The sequence below is a fragment of the Octopus bimaculoides genome, chromosome 1, assembly GCF_046866305.1.
Source record: "Octopus bimaculoides isolate indiv1 chromosome 1, ASM4686630v1, whole genome shotgun sequence".
NCBI lineage: Eukaryota > Metazoa > Mollusca > Cephalopoda > Octopoda > Octopodidae > Octopus > Octopus bimaculoides.
Window position 1 is genome coordinate 80,473,666 of NC_142928.1, and position 19,454 is coordinate 80,493,119.

At 39.7% G+C, this 19,454-nt stretch overlaps 2 protein-coding genes across 5 annotated transcripts in view; one reads left to right on the forward strand and one right to left on the reverse strand.

Moving 5' to 3' along the window:
• LOC106877085 (sterol O-acyltransferase 1) overlaps window positions 1–6,015 on the reverse strand; it is an 87,266-nt gene extending 81,251 nt beyond the window's left edge. Inside the window, exon 1 of one of the 3 annotated variants that reach the window (XM_014925870.3) lies at window positions 5,878–6,015. In XM_014925870.3, the coding sequence (XP_014781356.1) occupies window positions 5,878–5,881 (4 nt within the window). In that variant the 5' untranslated portion in view covers window positions 5,882–6,015. The remainder of the gene's footprint in view (window positions 1–5,877) is intronic. The other 2 variants (XM_014925871.3, XM_089352773.1) reach the window with 2 other exon arrangements.
• The window catches only part of LOC106877086 (uncharacterized), a 59,815-nt gene continuing 46,360 nt past the window's right edge, over window positions 6,000–19,454 (forward strand). Inside the window, exons 1-2 of one of the 2 annotated variants that reach the window (XM_014925875.3) lie at window positions 6,000–6,110; window positions 6,236–6,937. In XM_014925875.3, coding sequence (XP_014781361.1) covers window positions 6,521–6,937 — 417 coding nt within the window. In that variant the 5' untranslated portion in view covers window positions 6,000–6,110; window positions 6,236–6,520. The other variant, XM_014925874.3, reaches the window with a different exon arrangement.

Here is a 19,454-nt window from a genome sequence, read left to right on the forward strand (position 1 = left end):
TACAAGAGATGCGGGTTTGAGTCTTACGGGCTGGCTTCAACTTTCAATAGACTTTAATTTCATGATACGTGTCTCTTCGCCATTTTGATACAGTTTGATGCCTGAATACCTTCCTCGCTCAGAAACTAAATTGGTGTGAAATGGTTTAATCGGCGACAACGGCACAGGTTGTACAATGAGCTTCTGAACGGTTTTTGTCTACCAGATTCCACTCGCAGGGTATAGTAAAACATTTGCCCAAGGTTCAGCGCAGTAGGATCGAACCCGAAACCTTGTTGTTGCCAGGCGAACTTGTTAACCATTTAAAGATAGCGAATCAAATTACGCCCTTATTGTATGAATTGATACGAAATATAGGTCAGTATTATTTGTTTAGAAGCGATTAATTTGACGAAAGAAAATTAAATATAATTATGCCACATTGTTTCCATGTAAATGTAAAATTTCTCTGTGTAAATAAATGGCCGAGAGAAAATTAAAGGAAATAATAGCGATAATTTTTTTTTCATGCGATATTCCCGCACAATGTAAACAAAATCGAAATTTTTCACCTAAATGAATATTTCAACGACGGAGCGAGTATTATTGAAGTTTTTGCTATTTAATCACGTATAAAAAAATGCAACTGATAGCACATTTAATTGTTTCTTATCAGTTAATCTCCTGTGAGTATACAACAAAACAGAACCGAGTAGATTGTAATCGGGTGTACAAGTGATGTGTAACACCGATAAAATCTCTCAAAGTTCATTTGGTTATAAAAATAAAGTCAAGTTGGCAAAAGATTAAATTTGTTTACGACAAATTGACCCCTGGAGCATTACCACCAAAGTTATCAGAAAGAGAAAAAAAATCCGAACGTAAAAATAGAAAGTAAGATATCTCACATTTCTCGGGGAACTGACTGATTATGTTTGTAACTTCTATTTTTAATTATTTTAAACTTATTCTATATGGAATGTTGCTGATTCCTATGAAATAATATTGCGTCATTTGATTTTAGAAGTCAATGACTATATATAATTACATGCTAAACTTTAAGAAAGCCTTGCATTTTTTTTTTCACATATAAAGTGAATTTTCAAATTAACTCGAGTTCTTTTCTGTTCTGGGAGCTTAAACTTTAGAAGACTGTTGCTTAGACCGTAATAATTAATCCAAAAACACCAATGAACAAAGGTACAAATGTAAATTTTTAATCTGAATAAAAATATAGGGTTCGAAGTAATTATCCAAAAATGTATTTTTTACGTGTTTTAACTGAAATATTTATATCCACTGAGCAACTAATGTCCATGCTAATACACAATACCCACGGTTTTTTTTTTTATCTCAGATATCTACATCAGGTCTCAGAGCCGTTTTAGCAGCATTATAGGCCTTCGAGTAGATCAACGCAATGACCCTTATAGAATTTATTGACAGCAAGCCATAACCTACATTGATGAGAATTGTGTCACTAGACCCGTGAGGCCTCCTGGCAATTGCCCAGCGTGCCCTTGCCCTTAAGACAGCATTGCCATGCCTGTTTCGATGAAAATATTCCATCAATGTCTTCTACTGATATGTGATAAGAGTGAATGAATAATATATATATATATATATATATATATATATATATATATATACATACATACATACATATACATTATATATATGAGAGAGAGAGAGCGAGAGAGAGAGAGAAAATATTGTTTAATTCTGTATAAAAATGTCTACTATTTCTGTTGCTTAACTCTGGATTAAGACTAGAGAAACCGTATATGTTTGAGAATTGACACATCACAATTTCGATGTTATATAATCTTGTTACATTCAATATAGTTAAGTTTACATGTCTGGTCAGGCTGTGTACAATCTATAGCTAACAGATTATTATCATTGGGTGATACAGAATTTTATGAATACCAAGAAATTATTGTAATACACCAAATAGCAAATGAATAACGTTTATATAAGCATAATTAATTATATTTGCTATAAAATAATTGTATATTTTAACTATTAGTTACTGTTAAATAGGTTAGTTCCCAAAAAAGCATACAGCTACAGAGAAAATTAATATCATAAAGCCACTCTCAAGCAATACTCAATAAGGATTTCATTAAAATATAAAAAATATCATTGTTAATGTGCTTAAAAAGGGCGGCAAGCTGGCAGAATCGTTAGCACGCCGGCCAAAATGCTTAGCGGCATTTCGTTCTGAGCTCAAATTCCGCCGAGGTCGACTTTGACTTTCGGAGACGATAAAATAAGCACCAGCTGAGTACTGGAGGTCGATGTAATCGACTTGCCCTCTCCCCCGAACTTACTGACCTTGTGCCAAAATTCGAAAACATTATTAATGCAGTTAATCAGCTTACAGACATCCACAATACATTAAGAACTCTATAACTATACTACCTCATTAAAACTTTTTTTTTTAATGCTAACACTATATATCATGGCAAACTTAAACATTTTTAATTGAATTCTTACCGAGAACTGATTATAATTGTATATTCCTTGTGGTTGTATATACATGTTTCGTCTAATCCACTATCCTGCATATTTTGTGTGGTCGCAAACAGAGAAGAGATGCATTATTGCCACGTTATGGAGGATAAAGTATTGCAATATCAGTTTACAAGTTGAGTGTTCATAACAGCTACAGGTATTTTGTTGTATGTCTTGAATTATATCAGCATCTTAAACTAAGTGTCTTGAACTATAATAGTAGTCTATTACCATTTATATCAGTCAACATGAACTTTTCCACCGAGTGAAACAGTGAACCAAGATTTTTAGCATTTAAATGTGAAAAGTAGCTTAACATGGCTTCCAGACAACCGCCTCGTGAATCTGGCCGTTCCATATAATATTGTTGCTAATCAGTTCACTCAGTTTCATGTTTGTAGTATTGACCGATAGTATCAGTGTCAAAAAATAAGACACATGTAGGTAAATGTTATTGTAATCCTGTAGAATATTGAGCATGTCCATTGCAAATTCGAACCATTACCTAGGTGACATGATCTATGACATCAAGTGTAGAGTTAACAAAAAAAAAACAAAGCAAAGCAAAGCAAACGACATAAATTACATATTTAGACCAATAAATCTGAAACCTGTTGACGCAGTTTTTAACATATTGCCACGAAACAAAGTTGTAGACATTTAACGTCGGGCGGCTACTCAGAGTATTTGGTATTCGATGGAGCAATTTAGTGCCCATCAAAGGAATCGAAGAACAGTTGTAACATTCACGATTTGCTGAATAGTTTGCAGCAGGCAAGGTTACATCTAAAGAATTCATGTTAGATCTATCACTGTGGTATTGCATGCATTGGAAGGTTAAAAATTAATTGTAATGAAACAAGTTCCCTGCTCTCTTTAAGAATTGGAGTTACTTTGAGTATGGCTACATTCTCGGACTTGTCAAAATATGCAAGTAACAAAATTTGAGTTTGATGCTAATAATGTTGATATAGAAACATTCATAGAAAACATAGATTATTTATGCCATATTATAAAATTATTCCAAGGTGCATATTATACATGCAAGTGATGTGAAATATTATAATATTGTCATATGAAATAATGTATCTTAATATCAGTACCGCTGCCGTAGTCTCCTTTAGAGAGACTTAGAAATATTAATATTTCTTTACATTCGACGGATAGTTGTCGTCATCTTGTTTGTTGTTAACAGAACGTTTCGGCTGATATACCCTCCAGCCTTCTTCAGGTGTCTTGGGAAAATTTCGAACCTGGATTCTCATTCCTAAGGTATTTTTCGATGTTATTATTATTATTATTATTATTATTATTATTATTATTATTATTAGTGTTCGGGTCACTGCTTGGAATCGAACCCGGAATCTTGGGGTTAAACTAATAATAATAATAATAATAATAATAATAATAATAATAATAATAACATATAAAAATACCTTAGGAATGAGAACCCAGGTTCGAAAGTTTCCCAAGACACCTGAAGAAGGCTGGAGGGTATATCAACCGAAAAGTTGTGTTAATAACAAACAAGATGAGGACAAATATCCGTCGAATGTAAATAATGTACAGAATTCCTCATCTCTTAAATATAGACCTGTATTAATATTTCTATTTTTAAATAATGTATCATTTGACCAGAAATAATATATCAATAATGTCCCTGTTTGACCAGGATATAGTAAATAAAACAACGTTGCAAACAATGCCTCAGTCTACTGGTGTATTCCTTATTCACGGTGCAGTCTTGTATAACAGAAATAACCTTGTAGATTATACTATGTTAAAAACAATCTAATAGATTATATAGTTTCACAGAATTATTCCAGCAAACAAAATGAATTCAAAACTATTCATTTCAAAATCATTTTGAGAAAACAAGTAAGTGGTTAAATTTATCAGATTTATCACCTAAAATAATATATTGTAAATTTGATGCTCCTTTAGAAACGTGCCTCTCCAAGAAAATGAAATGCAATTAAAAAAAAAGTTATGAAAATGGAAAACATATACAAAATAAATGACGTATGCAAAAAATTAGAAAGATTCGCCCATTTTAGATATTTGATACTAAAAAATAAAACAAACGGAAAACGAACACTCGCGAATAAAAACGAACATGTCGGATGATACAAGGAGAGGTAATTTACTTTTATCAGTCAGGTGTTATTTAATGATACGAGGGGCCAAATAGCTACTGAGTTATAAGTTCTGTAATTTATTTTCTCTGTAAACTGAAAACAAAACTAAGAATAACAAAACTTGAATACGTCTTAAACATATTTACTCAATTGTTTTATAATTATTTCTGTCCTATATCACATAAAATGGGCGAAGGTTAAGTGAGTGCACACCATGTAACCCTAACCCTAAAACTAACCCCAACGAGTGTGCACAGTAAAAAAAAAATCTGATTAAAAACAATCAAGAATTTGCAAACGATACTGTCGGGCTTCTCGTATCATTAATAATACCTGACTGGAAGGCGCGTTTCTAAATTTACAAGAAGAGTGAATTCCTCTAGTTGTTGACTCTTTCTTGTATACGTTTATATGTTCTTTTCACATCTATCTTATTCCTTATAATTTCTTTTAAATAAGCACCAGGATGATTTTTGCAGTGGTGGTCTTGAATTGACTAAACGTCAATCAGGCATGGGTAACCCATTTTCGAGAAGAGGGCCACATGAAACATGACTCATCATAAGGCGGGCCGCACTATTAAAAATTCAAGGTAATCTTTCGTTAGGCTGTGCCACACATAAAATACCGCAGGCCTCCTATGACTAGTATAAACGCCACTGATTTATCTATCCCGAAACGATGACGAGCAAATTAAACTCCAGCGTGATGTGAATTCAAAATGTGAATTCAAAACCAAGACATAAAACTATGTTCGACAAATAATTTAGTCCGACGACCTTACTATCTGTGCCATATGCAACACTGTTTTATTATTGAGGACATGATTGCATGTGTTTAATTTCCTGTGTCTAGACACAACTTCCTATGGTTTAAATGAGGGAAATGAGATATGTGAAGCTCGTGTAATATAATTGTTTCATTCGGAAATCTAGACTGGGCTGCAAACTCAGTCCCTCCTGCAGTTGGCCCCTTTGTCTACACCCTATACTATATGTATACAGACATTTTTAAAACCTAAAACTATATGTTTATAAAAGTGGATGGAAATGTGTGAGGTCCCTGCTCTCTTCAAGCTCTTTAGTTGTATAAATAAAATGAATATCACTCGCGAATCGCAAGAGTTCACGGAATTTACCTAATTCTTTTTGGTGCTCATATCGAGATTATGTATTAAGATTATTAATAAAGTATATCTTATAGGAGGGATATGGTCGGCTGGATAAAACATTAAATTACTTACTCATAAGTTAAGTGTCAATCTAATGCAGTCGTTTCATCGTATTTCTTGGCCGAATGTTTTATTTTACATTGCTTTTATTGGTTCAGCTCACTATTTGTGACAGCTAACAGTTCCATGTCATAGACCGGCGTCCTACCGAATGAAGAAATTAATCTTTTCTCTACGAAACGCCACGAGGCTAGACTTAAACGCCAGTCTTTGCATTTCTGTTCTTTAAAGATTTCCGTCCGTTGGTTAGTATTATCTATTTTTCTTTTCATTAGAGCCATCAACTAATCATTCAAATAAAACTAACCTTTATTTTTAGTAGTCCTGACCGTGTTCAACCACTTTTCTTCTTCTTTTTCTTCCTTTAAAGGCTCTCATTTTCTTATCTAATCGAAATGAAACTGATTTACTATTTGGTGAGGAAGTCTCATATCTTCAGATACGCAAACTGCCGCAGCTTTGCAATATTCTGCAGAACTGCAAGACGATGAAGCATGTCCCGGATATTACAGTAGGAAACGAGTGACATCATTGTAAATGACTGAAAGAATTCGTTTATTCTGAAATATGTTACAATAACATTTTTCATCCCATCTCAATTATGGTCATTGTGTTGTTATAAAACCTAGCGTCTAGCATTAAAAACAGTTTAATAATGTTCAAACTAATTAAAGAACTGTTTGTATTGATACAAACAATGGCCATTCTGTTATTTTCTGAGGAAATACCGAATAAGTACAAAAATATCCCGGAGTGTTACTTAAACTGCAGTTTTGAAGATCGTAAAATGCCATCTAAAAATGATTTCAATAAATTAACCTGGAGTCATCCGAAACAAGATATTGTGAAGGTTAATCAAAATCAGATTAGTTCCAAGGATGGAATTGCAAATGAATCAATGCATAATCCAAAAAGTAAGTTTATGGAAGTCCCACGGAGACTTTATCATACTCCACAGATATACTTAAAAAGAAGAAAGCGTGATGCTGAAATAAATATTTACAAAGTAGCTGCTTTGTTAGCAAGACACAAATACACAGGAACTGATCCACGTCGTTTAAGCTTGGTTAAGGTAAGGATAATTATAACATTTTTAAGAAGTAGTATTATAAAGAAAGCCAAAAATATTTTAGATTGTTCCATATAAGTGTAAAATATATTATTATTTAGAGCCTCGTAAAAGGAATAAAAGGAATTTTTCTACTTTACCAACGAAATAAAAAAATTGCTCTATTTGTATTGTGTAAATAGATTTTTAACGCTGGTCTATAAGAAAATTGCTGTTCACTGCTAAGTATGGCAAATATTGATAATTTATCAGGAACGCAAAAAACGAAAATGTTTGAGAAGAAAAGATAAACGTAGCCAATCAACTTGAAATAGAAATGTAGGGGTTAGCCAAAATGGCTTTAAAATTCAATTTTAGAATTCTATCTTTGAATTTAGTAAAGCATAAAAGATTCTAGGTGTGTTTAGTCGTTAGTCCTTATCAGACATTTGAAGGAGATTCATTTGCTGGATGCAGATGAGAGGGTACTGGATTCAGACAAAGCTCAAGACAGAGTCCCACCTCCCAACATGTTTTCTTTTATTTTATATTTTTGTAACGGTTGGTATTCGTTACAGTTGAAGGTCACCAATTGTAACGATGTTTGCTGTTAAGGTGTTGGTATGCAAGATGGAAGAAGAACAGTGATTGAAGTTGTAAAGAGATTTTTATTTACCGTTACTTTGTATATATTCAAAACCACGACGGGTTGGCATGTATAATTAGTAAATGGAAAAGCATGCAAGGTAAAAAGATTTCATTTCGGCCGGGCTGTGTACACGATCTCATAGTTGTATATATAGAGAGATATGGTAATGTTACAGACTAAGAAAGTGAGTTAGTGAAAGTTATAGAGTCGAAGGAAGTTGTCTCATAGTTGGCTGGTTGTAACCTTCTGGCTATTTGTCTTTAGTGGCTGCCTGCTTGTAGACTCAAGTTGTCCGTTCACTAACTAATTTCTTTATAGCCAATACATGGCTCACATAGAGGGAACAGCACAAGGACAAAACAAACACATTTAGGGACTGGGGTTATACATTAGTTAGTCGGGGTAAAAATCGAGTATAATGAAATCGAAATGGTGAATCAATGAATTGCAATGAATTAAAAATTAAATGATAATATATAGTTTTTTTTTTTCGGATTTGTGTTCAAGCCGTCGGTTTTTTTCTTTTTTCTTTTTAATAATTAATAATTTTTCGTTTTTTATTTTTCTTCCGTTTTTTACCTTCTTTTCCGTTCAGACCGTCTACGCTCTCAACTTCCTTATGACATTTATCCATCTTTTCTCAAACGCTCTTTGACACAGGCACCTTTTCTCCAGACTGATCTTCCTGGACAGGTGGTAGTTAAAATAACTAACCAGCCTGTGTCCGGAGATGAAGTTGCCTGTCTCAATTCTTCTTCCACGCGTCACCCATAATGTCTCTTTAAATGCGGCTACTACGCAGAAAAAATGACGCCTCCTTTTCCTTGTTAAAGGAGGTAGGCGGTACAATCTTGATAATAGATTCAGTCGATTGCCGTACTCTTTCCGTTTCCGACACCAGTTGTTCGACATAGGTTATCAATCCCCTCAGTTGCTCACAATGTACGAAGGCTTGCGTGACAGTTTCACTGACACGCCCGCACCTTGAGCATGTGGTTGGGGTACTAACACCATTCCTTGACAACCTCTCTCGAACTGGCAAGGCTGATCGGTAGCATAAACCAGGCCAGGGATTTCTGGAAGTTATCCATATACCTCGGCCTCAATGTTCTTCCGAACAGGTTGACAAGCTGGTCCCCATCGAAGCCTAGAGTCTCCCTCAGGACGTCGTCAGACATATGCTCTACCAACCCGCTATAAAAATCCGCAGTGGTGGCCCCGCTGCCGGTATTGCTCGCTCGGGAGAACAGAGCGAATGCATGTCTGAACTCCTTCTGTCATTCGCTCATTTTCGGTCTCCGCGTGATCCATGTGCCTACGTCCCGCAGAGACGTCAATTGTGGCATGCGATGACCACATGCGGTGACCACACCTGTTCACCATCCAGGTAGAGCCAGAGATGTCTCAGTCTCAGCGCATACTTGCGCATCATCAGCTAAGGCATCTCTAACCCACACTTCAACGGTTTCTGGCAGCAGATGGCGCACCTCACAAGTGGTGGTTTCCCATTTCACAAAAAGCGGAAAAGGATCCGTTCCAGCTAGGTCAGCCACACACCGGGGCAAGGCACAACGGTTAGGCGGTAGGTTATCACAGATGCTATAAACACCTGTGCAACCTCGGCCCTCCCTACCAAGGATAACAACATTCCAGACCAGGTCTGGGTTATGGCCATCACCTTACTCGTTACTGCGCTCCAGTTTTTCTCCATCTGGAGATCCGGTCCAAACCAGACCCCGAGCAGTTTAACCGTGCCCTCCGTCCAACGTCCCACGACGCTGTTGGGAGGTATCGACTTGCCCCTCCAGGTGCCGAGTTGCAAGCCGACTGATTTTTCCTGGTTAACTTTTTCTCCTGCCACCGCTTCGTATCTTTTGATGGCGTCTTCTACACGATGTAGTTGCCCTTCATCAGACACGATGATGGTGACATCATCAGCATATGCCGTCGCTCCTCTACCATATCATAGATCACGCGGGTCTCCCCCACGTAGTCTCCAACCTCCTCAGCAGTGGTTCAAGAGCCAATACATGCAGAAGCGGGGACAGGAGGCAGCCCTGGCGAACTGAACGCTCGATCGCGAACGGTTTCGAGAAGAAACCGTTCACCCGGACGACTGAGTTGAAGTCGCTATACATAGCATTGATCCATCCATAGAAAGTCGGACCCAGTCCGACTGCCCGGAGGACCGTCGCCAGATACCGATAGTCAACCCTATCGAATGCCTTAGACTGGTCTAAATTCACCAGTGCCCCACCTTTGCCAGAAATTTTACCCACCCGCTCTATAGTGTAGCGTATGAGGTGAAGGTTGTCGTGTATTGTCCTACCTGGGATGGCGCATGTCTGCGCCTCTCCCACCAGGTCGCCCACGACAAGCCTCACTCTCTTGGCTAGCACCTTGGCCAAAATATTTAACTCTGTGTTTAGTAGAGTTATGGGCCTGAAATTATTAATGTCATTCCCCTTGCTCGGGTCCTTCCTGATCAGTGTTACTACTGTTCGGCTCGCAGATTTGGGAATTCTCCCGTTCTGCTGCCAGTTCGCGTATACACCGGCCAGTATGTTCCCGAACAAGTCTGGCATACTCTTATAAAATTCGTAAAGAAGACCAACCAGTCACGGCGACTTGTTCCTGGGACACTCGGAAAACACCTCTATGACCTCCGCAGCTGTGATCGGTTCTTCATAGCGCTCCGCCTCACGTGCCCAAATCCCGAAGGGCATCCCCATGGTCCAGCGTCCCGCCCCTCCCGAACAACACAGCGAAATGCTTCTGAAAGGCCTTACACATCTCTTGTCCTTGGATCTATTCTTGTTCGCTTACCACAAACCTTATCGTAGCATCTACTCCACGTTGGGTTTCTACCGAGCGAGCCCACCCGGCAACATTGATATCCTCGCGACCCACTGCACGTACTTTAGCCCGGACCCTGCAATCTTCGTGTGTGGCATTGAGGTGTAGGTCCAAGGCCGATCTCGCTGCCAAAATTTGGGGTGCAGAGCCCACTCTCATCGCCTCTTCTAACGCCTTAACTAGAGAGAGACCCTTCTACTCTAACCTGCTCTAGACTTAACTGTTTGCTAAATCTAATGAACTTACGTCGAATGGCTCTTTTGAAGGCATCCCACCACCGGTTATTCAACACGGTGCCAGTGAGTGCCCTCATGACTGACTAACTCTTTAATCTGGCTAGGGTATGTTTCGCAAGCCAATAGGGTCTTGTTCAACTTCCAGTAACCAGATCCCTGTCTATAGACTTGGAGTGGCGCGAAATTACGGCCGCCATTAAGGAAGTACAATCTACCCATGCACAAGGGACTTGCCTTCCCGGAAGCCCCTCGAGTGCGCATGCGTAGTAAAACCAGTACTTAAAGAGTTTCTTTCACTTTCTAAGCCTCTTAGAGCGATGCCTTCAACGTGACAACAACGTGCTCCCAACGAAGCTCTTGAGCGCGATACCTTCGGCGTGATAACAAACACCTTGCTCCTCAACGAAGCTCTTAACCTTCCAATGCCGATTTCAAATTAACCAGCAGCTGCTAAGCTGAATGACACAGGATTTGTAGAACCAAGCATCACCAAAAATAAAACTTATTTTTTGTTATGTATTCTTTTGTTCTTTATGGGATAATAAACAACTCACTGAAGGCATTGTTATATTTCTACGTGCTTACTTTATTTGACATGTTTACAAACAGTGTCTATAGCGGAGTGATACACGCTGTGCGTATCTGCCTTAAACACAGTTCATACTGCTTAGTAGATGCGCTTAACAAAATAGTACTACTAGTGAAGATGTATTCATATATACGTATACCTACGCATGCACATAGATGTGAACATATAACATCCCTTCTTCTTATAGAAGTAATCTCCCTTACACTAATGGATTGTCAGCGCGAGGGTGGCAATCCTGCTGCAGAAACCGTGGGATTATTCTGCCCACACACATGGTTTTCTGCTTCCTAATCTAGCAGAAGTAGTTGTTTTATTTTCCTTCTCTCTTAACGGTATCGAATCGGTGGTAAAATGTTCGATCTCCATCTGGTGGATCTTGTGCTCTGCACTAGTGTCTGAGGTGTGTTGGGCTGCTGATGGGTGGTTGGTGCCCGTTGGGGTGATGATCCTGTGGAAACACGGATTCTGTTTGTGCTGTCATCTGCTGTGCATGTTGTGGTCTTGTTGGTGTTGTCACTGATGCTGGAGGTGTTGCGCGTGCCATCCTCGATAGCTTTGGTGTTGGGCGGATGTGGGCCCTGTTACGTCTCAGTTGCCTACCAGATTCAGTTTCTACAATGTACGATCTTGGAGTTTCAGCTCTACTGGCAACCTGTGCTGGGATCCATGTTTTAGTTATAGGATCTTGAGTATGCACATTTTGTCCTCCAAGTATCTCAGGTAAATATTGTGCATGTCTGTTGTAATATCTCTGTGCTTGTTCTTGAGTGGCTGCTAGCTTTGCCCTTGTCTCTTCCTGGTCAATAGGAGGTTGAATCTTAGTTGGCAGGGTGGTTTTATATTTCCTGCCATTCAGCATTTCTGCTGGGGATTTCATGTCAGCTCTCAGTGGTGTTGCTCGTAGGGACAAAAGAGCCAGGTGTGGGTCTTCCTTGGATTCTCGGCATTTGACTAGTGTTCTTTTGACTGTTTGCACCTGTCTTTCAATGAATCCATGACCCTTGGGGTAGTGTGGAGATGAGGTTACAATGTTGAACCCATACTCATCAGCTAGCTTTTTGAACTCCTGAGATGTGAATTGGGTTCCATTGTCACATATGATCTGCTCTGGTATTCCTTGCTCTGCCACAAGTCCTCGAGCCACTGTAGTTATTGTTCTGGCTCTCAGGTCTTTCACTTTCCTCACAAATGGGAATTTGGAGTAGTAGCAGACCATTATCAAGTACCATTCTTGGTTCTCTGTGAACAGATCTACTCCAATAGTTTGCCATGGCCTTCTTGGAATGTCACTGGACATCATCTCCTCCTTTTGCTGTGTGTTTCTGTGCTTTTGACAGATGTGACATGCAGAAACCATCTTCTCTATGTCTTTATACATGCCTACCCAATATACAGCTGACTTAGCTCGGAGTTTGCATTTTTCCATTCCCAGATGCCCTTGGTGGATCTTTTCAAGAATTTCTTTTTTCATTGATCTGGGTATGATTATTCGGGATCCAGCCATCAAGATTCCATTCTCCACTGCTATGTCATCATGGATGGCCCAATATTCTCGAATGAGGGGCTGCACCTGATGTCTCTTCTCTGGCCACCCCTGAATCACCATCTGAGTAAGGAGCTGGAGTGCTTCATCTTTGCTGGTCTCTTCTTTTATTTGTTCCAGCTTTGTGTTTGTCACATTTACAATGTGGTGGACCTTTCCACTTAGTCCTTCCATCTCCTGTTTATCATGTGAGGACAGTCTGGAAAGAGCATCTGCTAATATCAGGTCCTTTCCTGGCTTGTACCTGATGTTGTAGTCGTATTTTTGGAGCCTCAACAGTAGCCTTTGTAGTCTGGCTGGTGATTTCGTGAGGTTCTTTTTGTCTATTTGCTCTAGCGGTCGATGGTCTGATTCAATATTGAAATGTCTGCCATACAGGTATGTATGGAATTTTTCACAGCCATATACTACTGCCAGGAGTTCTCTTTCAATGTTCGCATACCTTGTCTCTGTGGGTGAGAGAGTTTTTGAGGCAAATGCAATAGGTTTACCTTCTTGTATTAGTGCTGCGCCAACTCCTCTCATAGAAGCATCAACTTGGAGCATTACTGGCTTGCGTCTATCATAGTACTGCAGAGTTGTCTCCTTACTGATGAGCTTTTTGATTGCGTTGAAATCCTGTGTGTGAAGCACACCAATCAAACTCTACGTCATTTTTGTTTAGTTCTCGGAGATTTGCAGTGTGATCGGCCAGCTTGGGTATGAAGGCTCCCATGTAGTTGATGAGTCCCAGGAAGCTCCTGAGTTCTTTCTTATCTTTGGGTTCTTTGATATCTCTGATGGTTTCCACTTTAGCGGGGTCTGGTTTCACTCCCTCTGCAGAGTATATTATTCCAAAGAATTTACACTCTTTTGCTTTTATCACACACTTGTCTGCATTGAGTTTGATACCTGCTTGTCGGGTTTTCTCCATAGCTTCATGTAAATTGAAGTCATGTGTGATCTCATTCGTGCCATGCACTTGGATATCGTCTGCTATCCCAATTGCTCCCTTGCAGCCTTGGTAGGTCTCATCTATTTGGCGCTGAAAAACATCTTGGCTCACCTTTAGTCCAAATGGGAGTCGGTTGAATCAGTATCTGCCAAATGGTGTGTTGAAGGTAGTTAGCATCGATGATTCTTTGTCTATCCTCACATTCCAGTGCCCATTACTTGCATCCAGTTTGTTGAATATCTTGGATCCAGCTAATGATGGTGTAATTTCTTCAAGGGTTGGAATTGGGTAGTACTCCCGTTTTAATGCTTTGTTCAAATCTCTTGGGTTGAGGCATATTCGTAGGGCACCATTGGGTTTTTCTTTGATTACGATAAAGTTCACCCAGTCAGTTGGCCGTGTCACTTTGGTGATTATTTCTTTTTTTTCCATTCTGTCCAACTCTGCCTTCAGCTTCTCTTTTAGTTCTAGTGGAACTCGGCGAGGTGGGTGGACAATTGGTTTGGCATTGGGATCGACTGTTATGTGGTATCGACATTTCTCAAAGCAACCGACAGTGTCGTCAAAGCATTCTGGGTACATGCTTATCAGTTCTTCTTTATTTGTGATTGATGGTCGGTTCTTGATAGGCATATCTCTGTCAATCCTGCTTGGAGCTGCCTTCACTTCACCGTTGATTGACACAATATTCAACTTTCGACAGGTATCAAGTCCAAGAATTGCAGGTCCATCTGTTTTTGTGACATAAAAAGAACACTTAATTATTTTTCCTCTGTGTGTCCCTATGATGGTTGTTTTGCCCAGTTGTGGAATCCTGGTACCTCCGTATACAGTGAGGATTACATCACTTGGTGTGAGGATTCCTTCTTTGACTTTATGCTCATGTATCAAGTGTTCTGGGAACATCTTTTTGTAGAGGTTGACAGGTAAGATATTACTCTGGGCTCCAGTGTCAATCTTTAGCTTCAAGTCAATGTATGTTCGTTTCCTGCCTGACTTCTTCTGAATTTCTATAGTTGTGTATGCCTCATTTTTCTTTTGGTTGTTATTTCCCATTTCATTTATATTTATTATGCCGACTGCCAAGAATTCCTCCTCTGAAGTATTTTCTTTGAGATGTTGGGCATGTATATCTCTTTGTCTTCTTTTTCCACTCCATTTTGAAAATTGGGGCTTATATTTTTTAGACTTTGCTAGTCTGCACATTTTCCCCCAGTGGTTGAGTTTTCCACATGCTTTGCAGTGTGTACCGTATGCAGGACATTTCCTCCTGTCATTGAACTCATGCTCTGTACCACAGTACTGGCATGTTCTCTGTTTGTGGGTATGTTTCATCCCACGTTTTGATACAGTATCTACACTGCTGCCTGTTGTGTTTGGCTTCGAATACTCTTGCAGTGTCTACTGCTTCTGCCAACTTGAGAGCGTCCTTACCGATGAGGGATTTCTGGACTTCTTTATGAGCACACCCCCATATAAGTTGATCAACAAACCTTTCGTCCTTGTGTTTGAATTTGCACTTCTCGGCAACATTCTTTAGTCTGGACAGGAAGTTGTCAATCGTTTCTTGCGGGTATTGTTTCAGGCCCTGGAATTCATATCTATGAATTCTATGGTTTGATCTGGGCTCTAGGTGCCTTTCAAATTTCTTTAAAAGTATGTCTGGATTATTGCAATCCGATTCTGACATGTCCCAACTATTGAATAGGTCTAGGCCCTTCTCTCCCGTCCATAAAAGGATGTAGCTTACCTTTTCATCAGCAGTTGCACCTTTCAGGAAACTTTTGAAAGCTAGTTGGGTTTTCTGTTTGAATTTCTGGAATGCTTCCACGATATCATCCGCTTCCCAGTTCATGGTTGGATGTAGATTCATCTGTACGGCGACGGGGGACGCCATTTTTTTTTTGATCGTCGTGTGTGTGTGTCCGAAGACGAAGCGAAATTCAGTTTCTTAAACTTTAGGTTTGTTGTTTTCGTGTTTTGTTGTAAAGGCACTGTTTTTGATTAGTATTTATCGCTGCCACCATGTTATGTATTCTTTTGTTCTTTATGGGATAATAAACAACTCACTGAAGGCATTGTTATATTTCTACGTGCTTACTTTATTTGACATGTTTACAAACAGTGTCTATAGCGGAGTGATACACGCTGTGCGTATCTGCCTTAAACACAGTTCATACTACTTAGTAGATGCGCTTAACAAAATAGTACTACTAGTGAAGATGTATTCATATATACGTATACCTACGCATGCACATAGATGTGAATATATAACATTTTTTATTATGTTGTTAATTGTTCTACTGTTTCTTAATATATAATTTGTTGAAAGGTGATAGAGAGAGAGACTAATGTCTTTATTGCAACTATTAACCTTTTACAGACTTTATAGTATGTGATGCCAACACACTTTATGGCCTGCATTCTTTTTGAAGGCTGGGGATGAACAAAAGGTTATACCACCTGACATTCAAAGAATATAAAACCGCAAATAGAAAGTTAGTGAGTGACTACTAAAATGATTCCGGCTTGTGTTCGGTAATAGTTTAATAAACTGTTGAATGCGAGCGAAGTAGTGCAAGAAGTAAGCTCCCGAGTAACCAAGGCTGTAGTGTGGTTTCTATTCCCGGTTGTTCTTGTCTTCCTCTCAATCCATTTTTCTTACACATTTGATTCTCTTGAGAAACTATGAATGTCATATCACCCAATAAAGATAAAAATATGTTTGTTATCTCTGACAAGTGTCAGAATTTTAATTGACTTTATACATTTATACATAACCTCAGAAACAGTTGTAGGAAACTAAAGGGAATATATGCAGTAATAAAAAAAATGAATAAAATTTTATTTTTCCTCTAGTTCTCATATACAAACAGTGAGGTGTGCGTAACGTATTTTGAGAATGTACATAAGTATTTTCTTTGCTTTACAAAGACAATCGAATTATTTGTGCTGTAGAAGGTGTTTGTATATATTTTCATGTTTATAAGGATAATATATACAAACAGATCCAGGAGGCTTTCAGTGTCGAGATGCAGAATAGATTTCTACCGCTTCTCCAATCATACGATAACGGGGAGTGGAGATCAGACGCACTGGGAGAAAATGGTCAACATCACAAAGGAAGTTCCAGAGAGGAATATTCTCAAAAGACGGACTCTGAAGAGGCCGTGGCTATCAGACGACACACTAGACGTTGCAAGAAGAAGGAGGAAAGCAAAAGCAAGTGGAAAATCAGGAATGGAGAGAACTTGACAAGCAGTACAACAGACAGGCACTAGAGGACAAGAGCAACCATCAGGAAGAGATATGTCTGGAGGCGGAAGATGCGTCACAGAAAGGAGACATCAAGTCTGTTTTTCGTTTGGTGAAGGAATTGAGTAGAAAGAGGAAGCGGACTCCACGTAGTGACGTCATCAACGATAAAGAAGGTAACATCCTGACAGAGGAAGAGGACATCAAAGCTAGGTGGAGGGAATACAGCACCGATTTGTACAGAAGGATGCAGGAAGATCACCCCGCTGCACTCGCTGTAGCCGAAGACAGAGAACCGGAACCAATCAAAGAAGAAGTGAGGCAGGCGCTGTACCATACCAAGAACGGGAAGAGCCCTGGCGTGGATGAACTTCCCATCGAGGTATGAAAGGCGACGGGAGATATTGGGATAGAACTGTTGTGGAGACTGTGTGTCAAGATCTGGAACGACGTGGAGTGGCCGATCGACTAGTGTCATGCAGTCTTCATACCAATACCAAAAAAAAAGGCAACCCGCGCGAGTGCTCTAACCACCGAACCATCAGTCTTATTGTCAACGCAAGCAAGATCCTGCTGCGAATCATCGTAGGTAGACTGCAGCGGAAATATAGCAGTCATCGCTGAGGAACAAGCCAGCTTCGTCAAGGGCAGATGAACAAGGGAAAAAATAGTCAACATCAGGATGATGATCGAGAAGTTTAAGGAATGTAACATCTCACTTTACGTGTGTTTCATCGACTACTCTAAGGCCTTCGACTGTGCGAGACACAGCAAGCTGTGGGACGTTATGAAGGACATGGGATTTCCTGAACACTGAGTCGCACTGTTGGCGCGACTATATCAAGATCAACAGTCGTCTGTCAGGACGTCCGTCGGTGACACTGAGTGGTTCGGCATTGAGAAGGGTGTCCGACAGGGATGTGTTCTGTCTCTATATCTGTACAACATCTATGCAGAAAACATCATAAGAGCGGTGAAGGAGAACTGCGATGGTGGTGTGCAGATTGGCAGAGAAAGGCTGTGCAATCTGAGATACGTCGATGACACAACCCTCATAAGTAACAGCAAGGACGAATTGCTGCAGATGATACCCAAAGTGAAAGACATGAGTGCACAAAATGACCTATTCCTGAATGTAAAGAAGACAAAGATCTTGGCGGTGGATAAGTACAGGACAGACCAAGCTGATTTCACCGTAGACGGAGAGATAATTCAGGAAGTGGGTGATTTTGTGTACTTGGGATCCACAATCAGCACCAGTGGATCAAGTACACCAGAGATACGGAGAAGGCTCGCGATAGCGAGGCAAGCGGTACAATATATGGAGAACATCTGGAAGAGTCGTGGCGTGTCAATGCTGCTGAGGGCTACTTCGGGCTGCCGCTTTCTCTATTGCGACGTACGGCTACTAGTCGTGGACAATGTTGAAGGCAGACGAGAAAAGAGTGAGCGCTTTTGAAATGTGGTGTTACCGCAGAATCCTTAGAGTGTCGTGGATAGAGAGAATGACGAACAACTGGGTACTAGAAAAGCTCTGTTGCGAGATGACGCTTCGGCGAAACATCATGAAGCAGAAACTACGGTTCTTTGGCCACGTCATGCGCCGGGATGGACTTGAGCGAATGATCATAACTGGCAAGGTGAACGGCAGACGTAAAAGAGGCAAACCACCCACTTCTTGGCTGAAAGACATCACAGCCACATGATTGTCTTTATTCTCAGCTGTCTATGGGGTAGAGGACAGGAGAAGATGGCAAGACATCGTGATGACCACAGTATCGCATAGTGCGACACCTGACTAGAAGAAGAAGATACAAACAGATAATAGCCGACATTAAGGAGGAAAACTGTTTTTAGATAGTAAAGGAATAAAAAAAAACATTGGGTAACAATTTCTCGTTCAGTTAAACTTGTCTCGTGATTTGAGATAGCCGATTCTATTCAGTCGATGCAAAGAGGAAATTGCTAAAAGGTGCAACACTGGAGGGAAGGAATACATTTACATAAACACAAGACAAATCTTGTGACGCAGAAGCGAAATTCATCTCCAAAACATCTAATCTAGAAGTGGCACGTAAACGTTATATAGGCATATGGAAAGGAAATTTAAGACTAAATATTTTTTATACGTATAAAATAAAAAGGAACACAATAAAATTAGCCGACTGCATTTGGCAATTAAATGACAAAAGATGTGATAGGTGCACATCAGAGAAAAGAAAATTGCCAAAAACATATTTAAGTAAGACTTCCATTTGAACGTTATTTTCCCATCATAGATGCAAGTTATTTTCCCCGAAAATTCTTGAGGAGAACAGCCCGTATCTACTATCTATAAGCCATTAAGCTTACCAGAAGCAAACGTGTTTGCGCGCGCACGCACACACACACACACATTGTTAGAGAGAGAAAAGAATGTTCTGGTACAGACTGTAATGCATATGGAAAATGCCAGGTAACTAAAGAAGGCGCAAAAGTT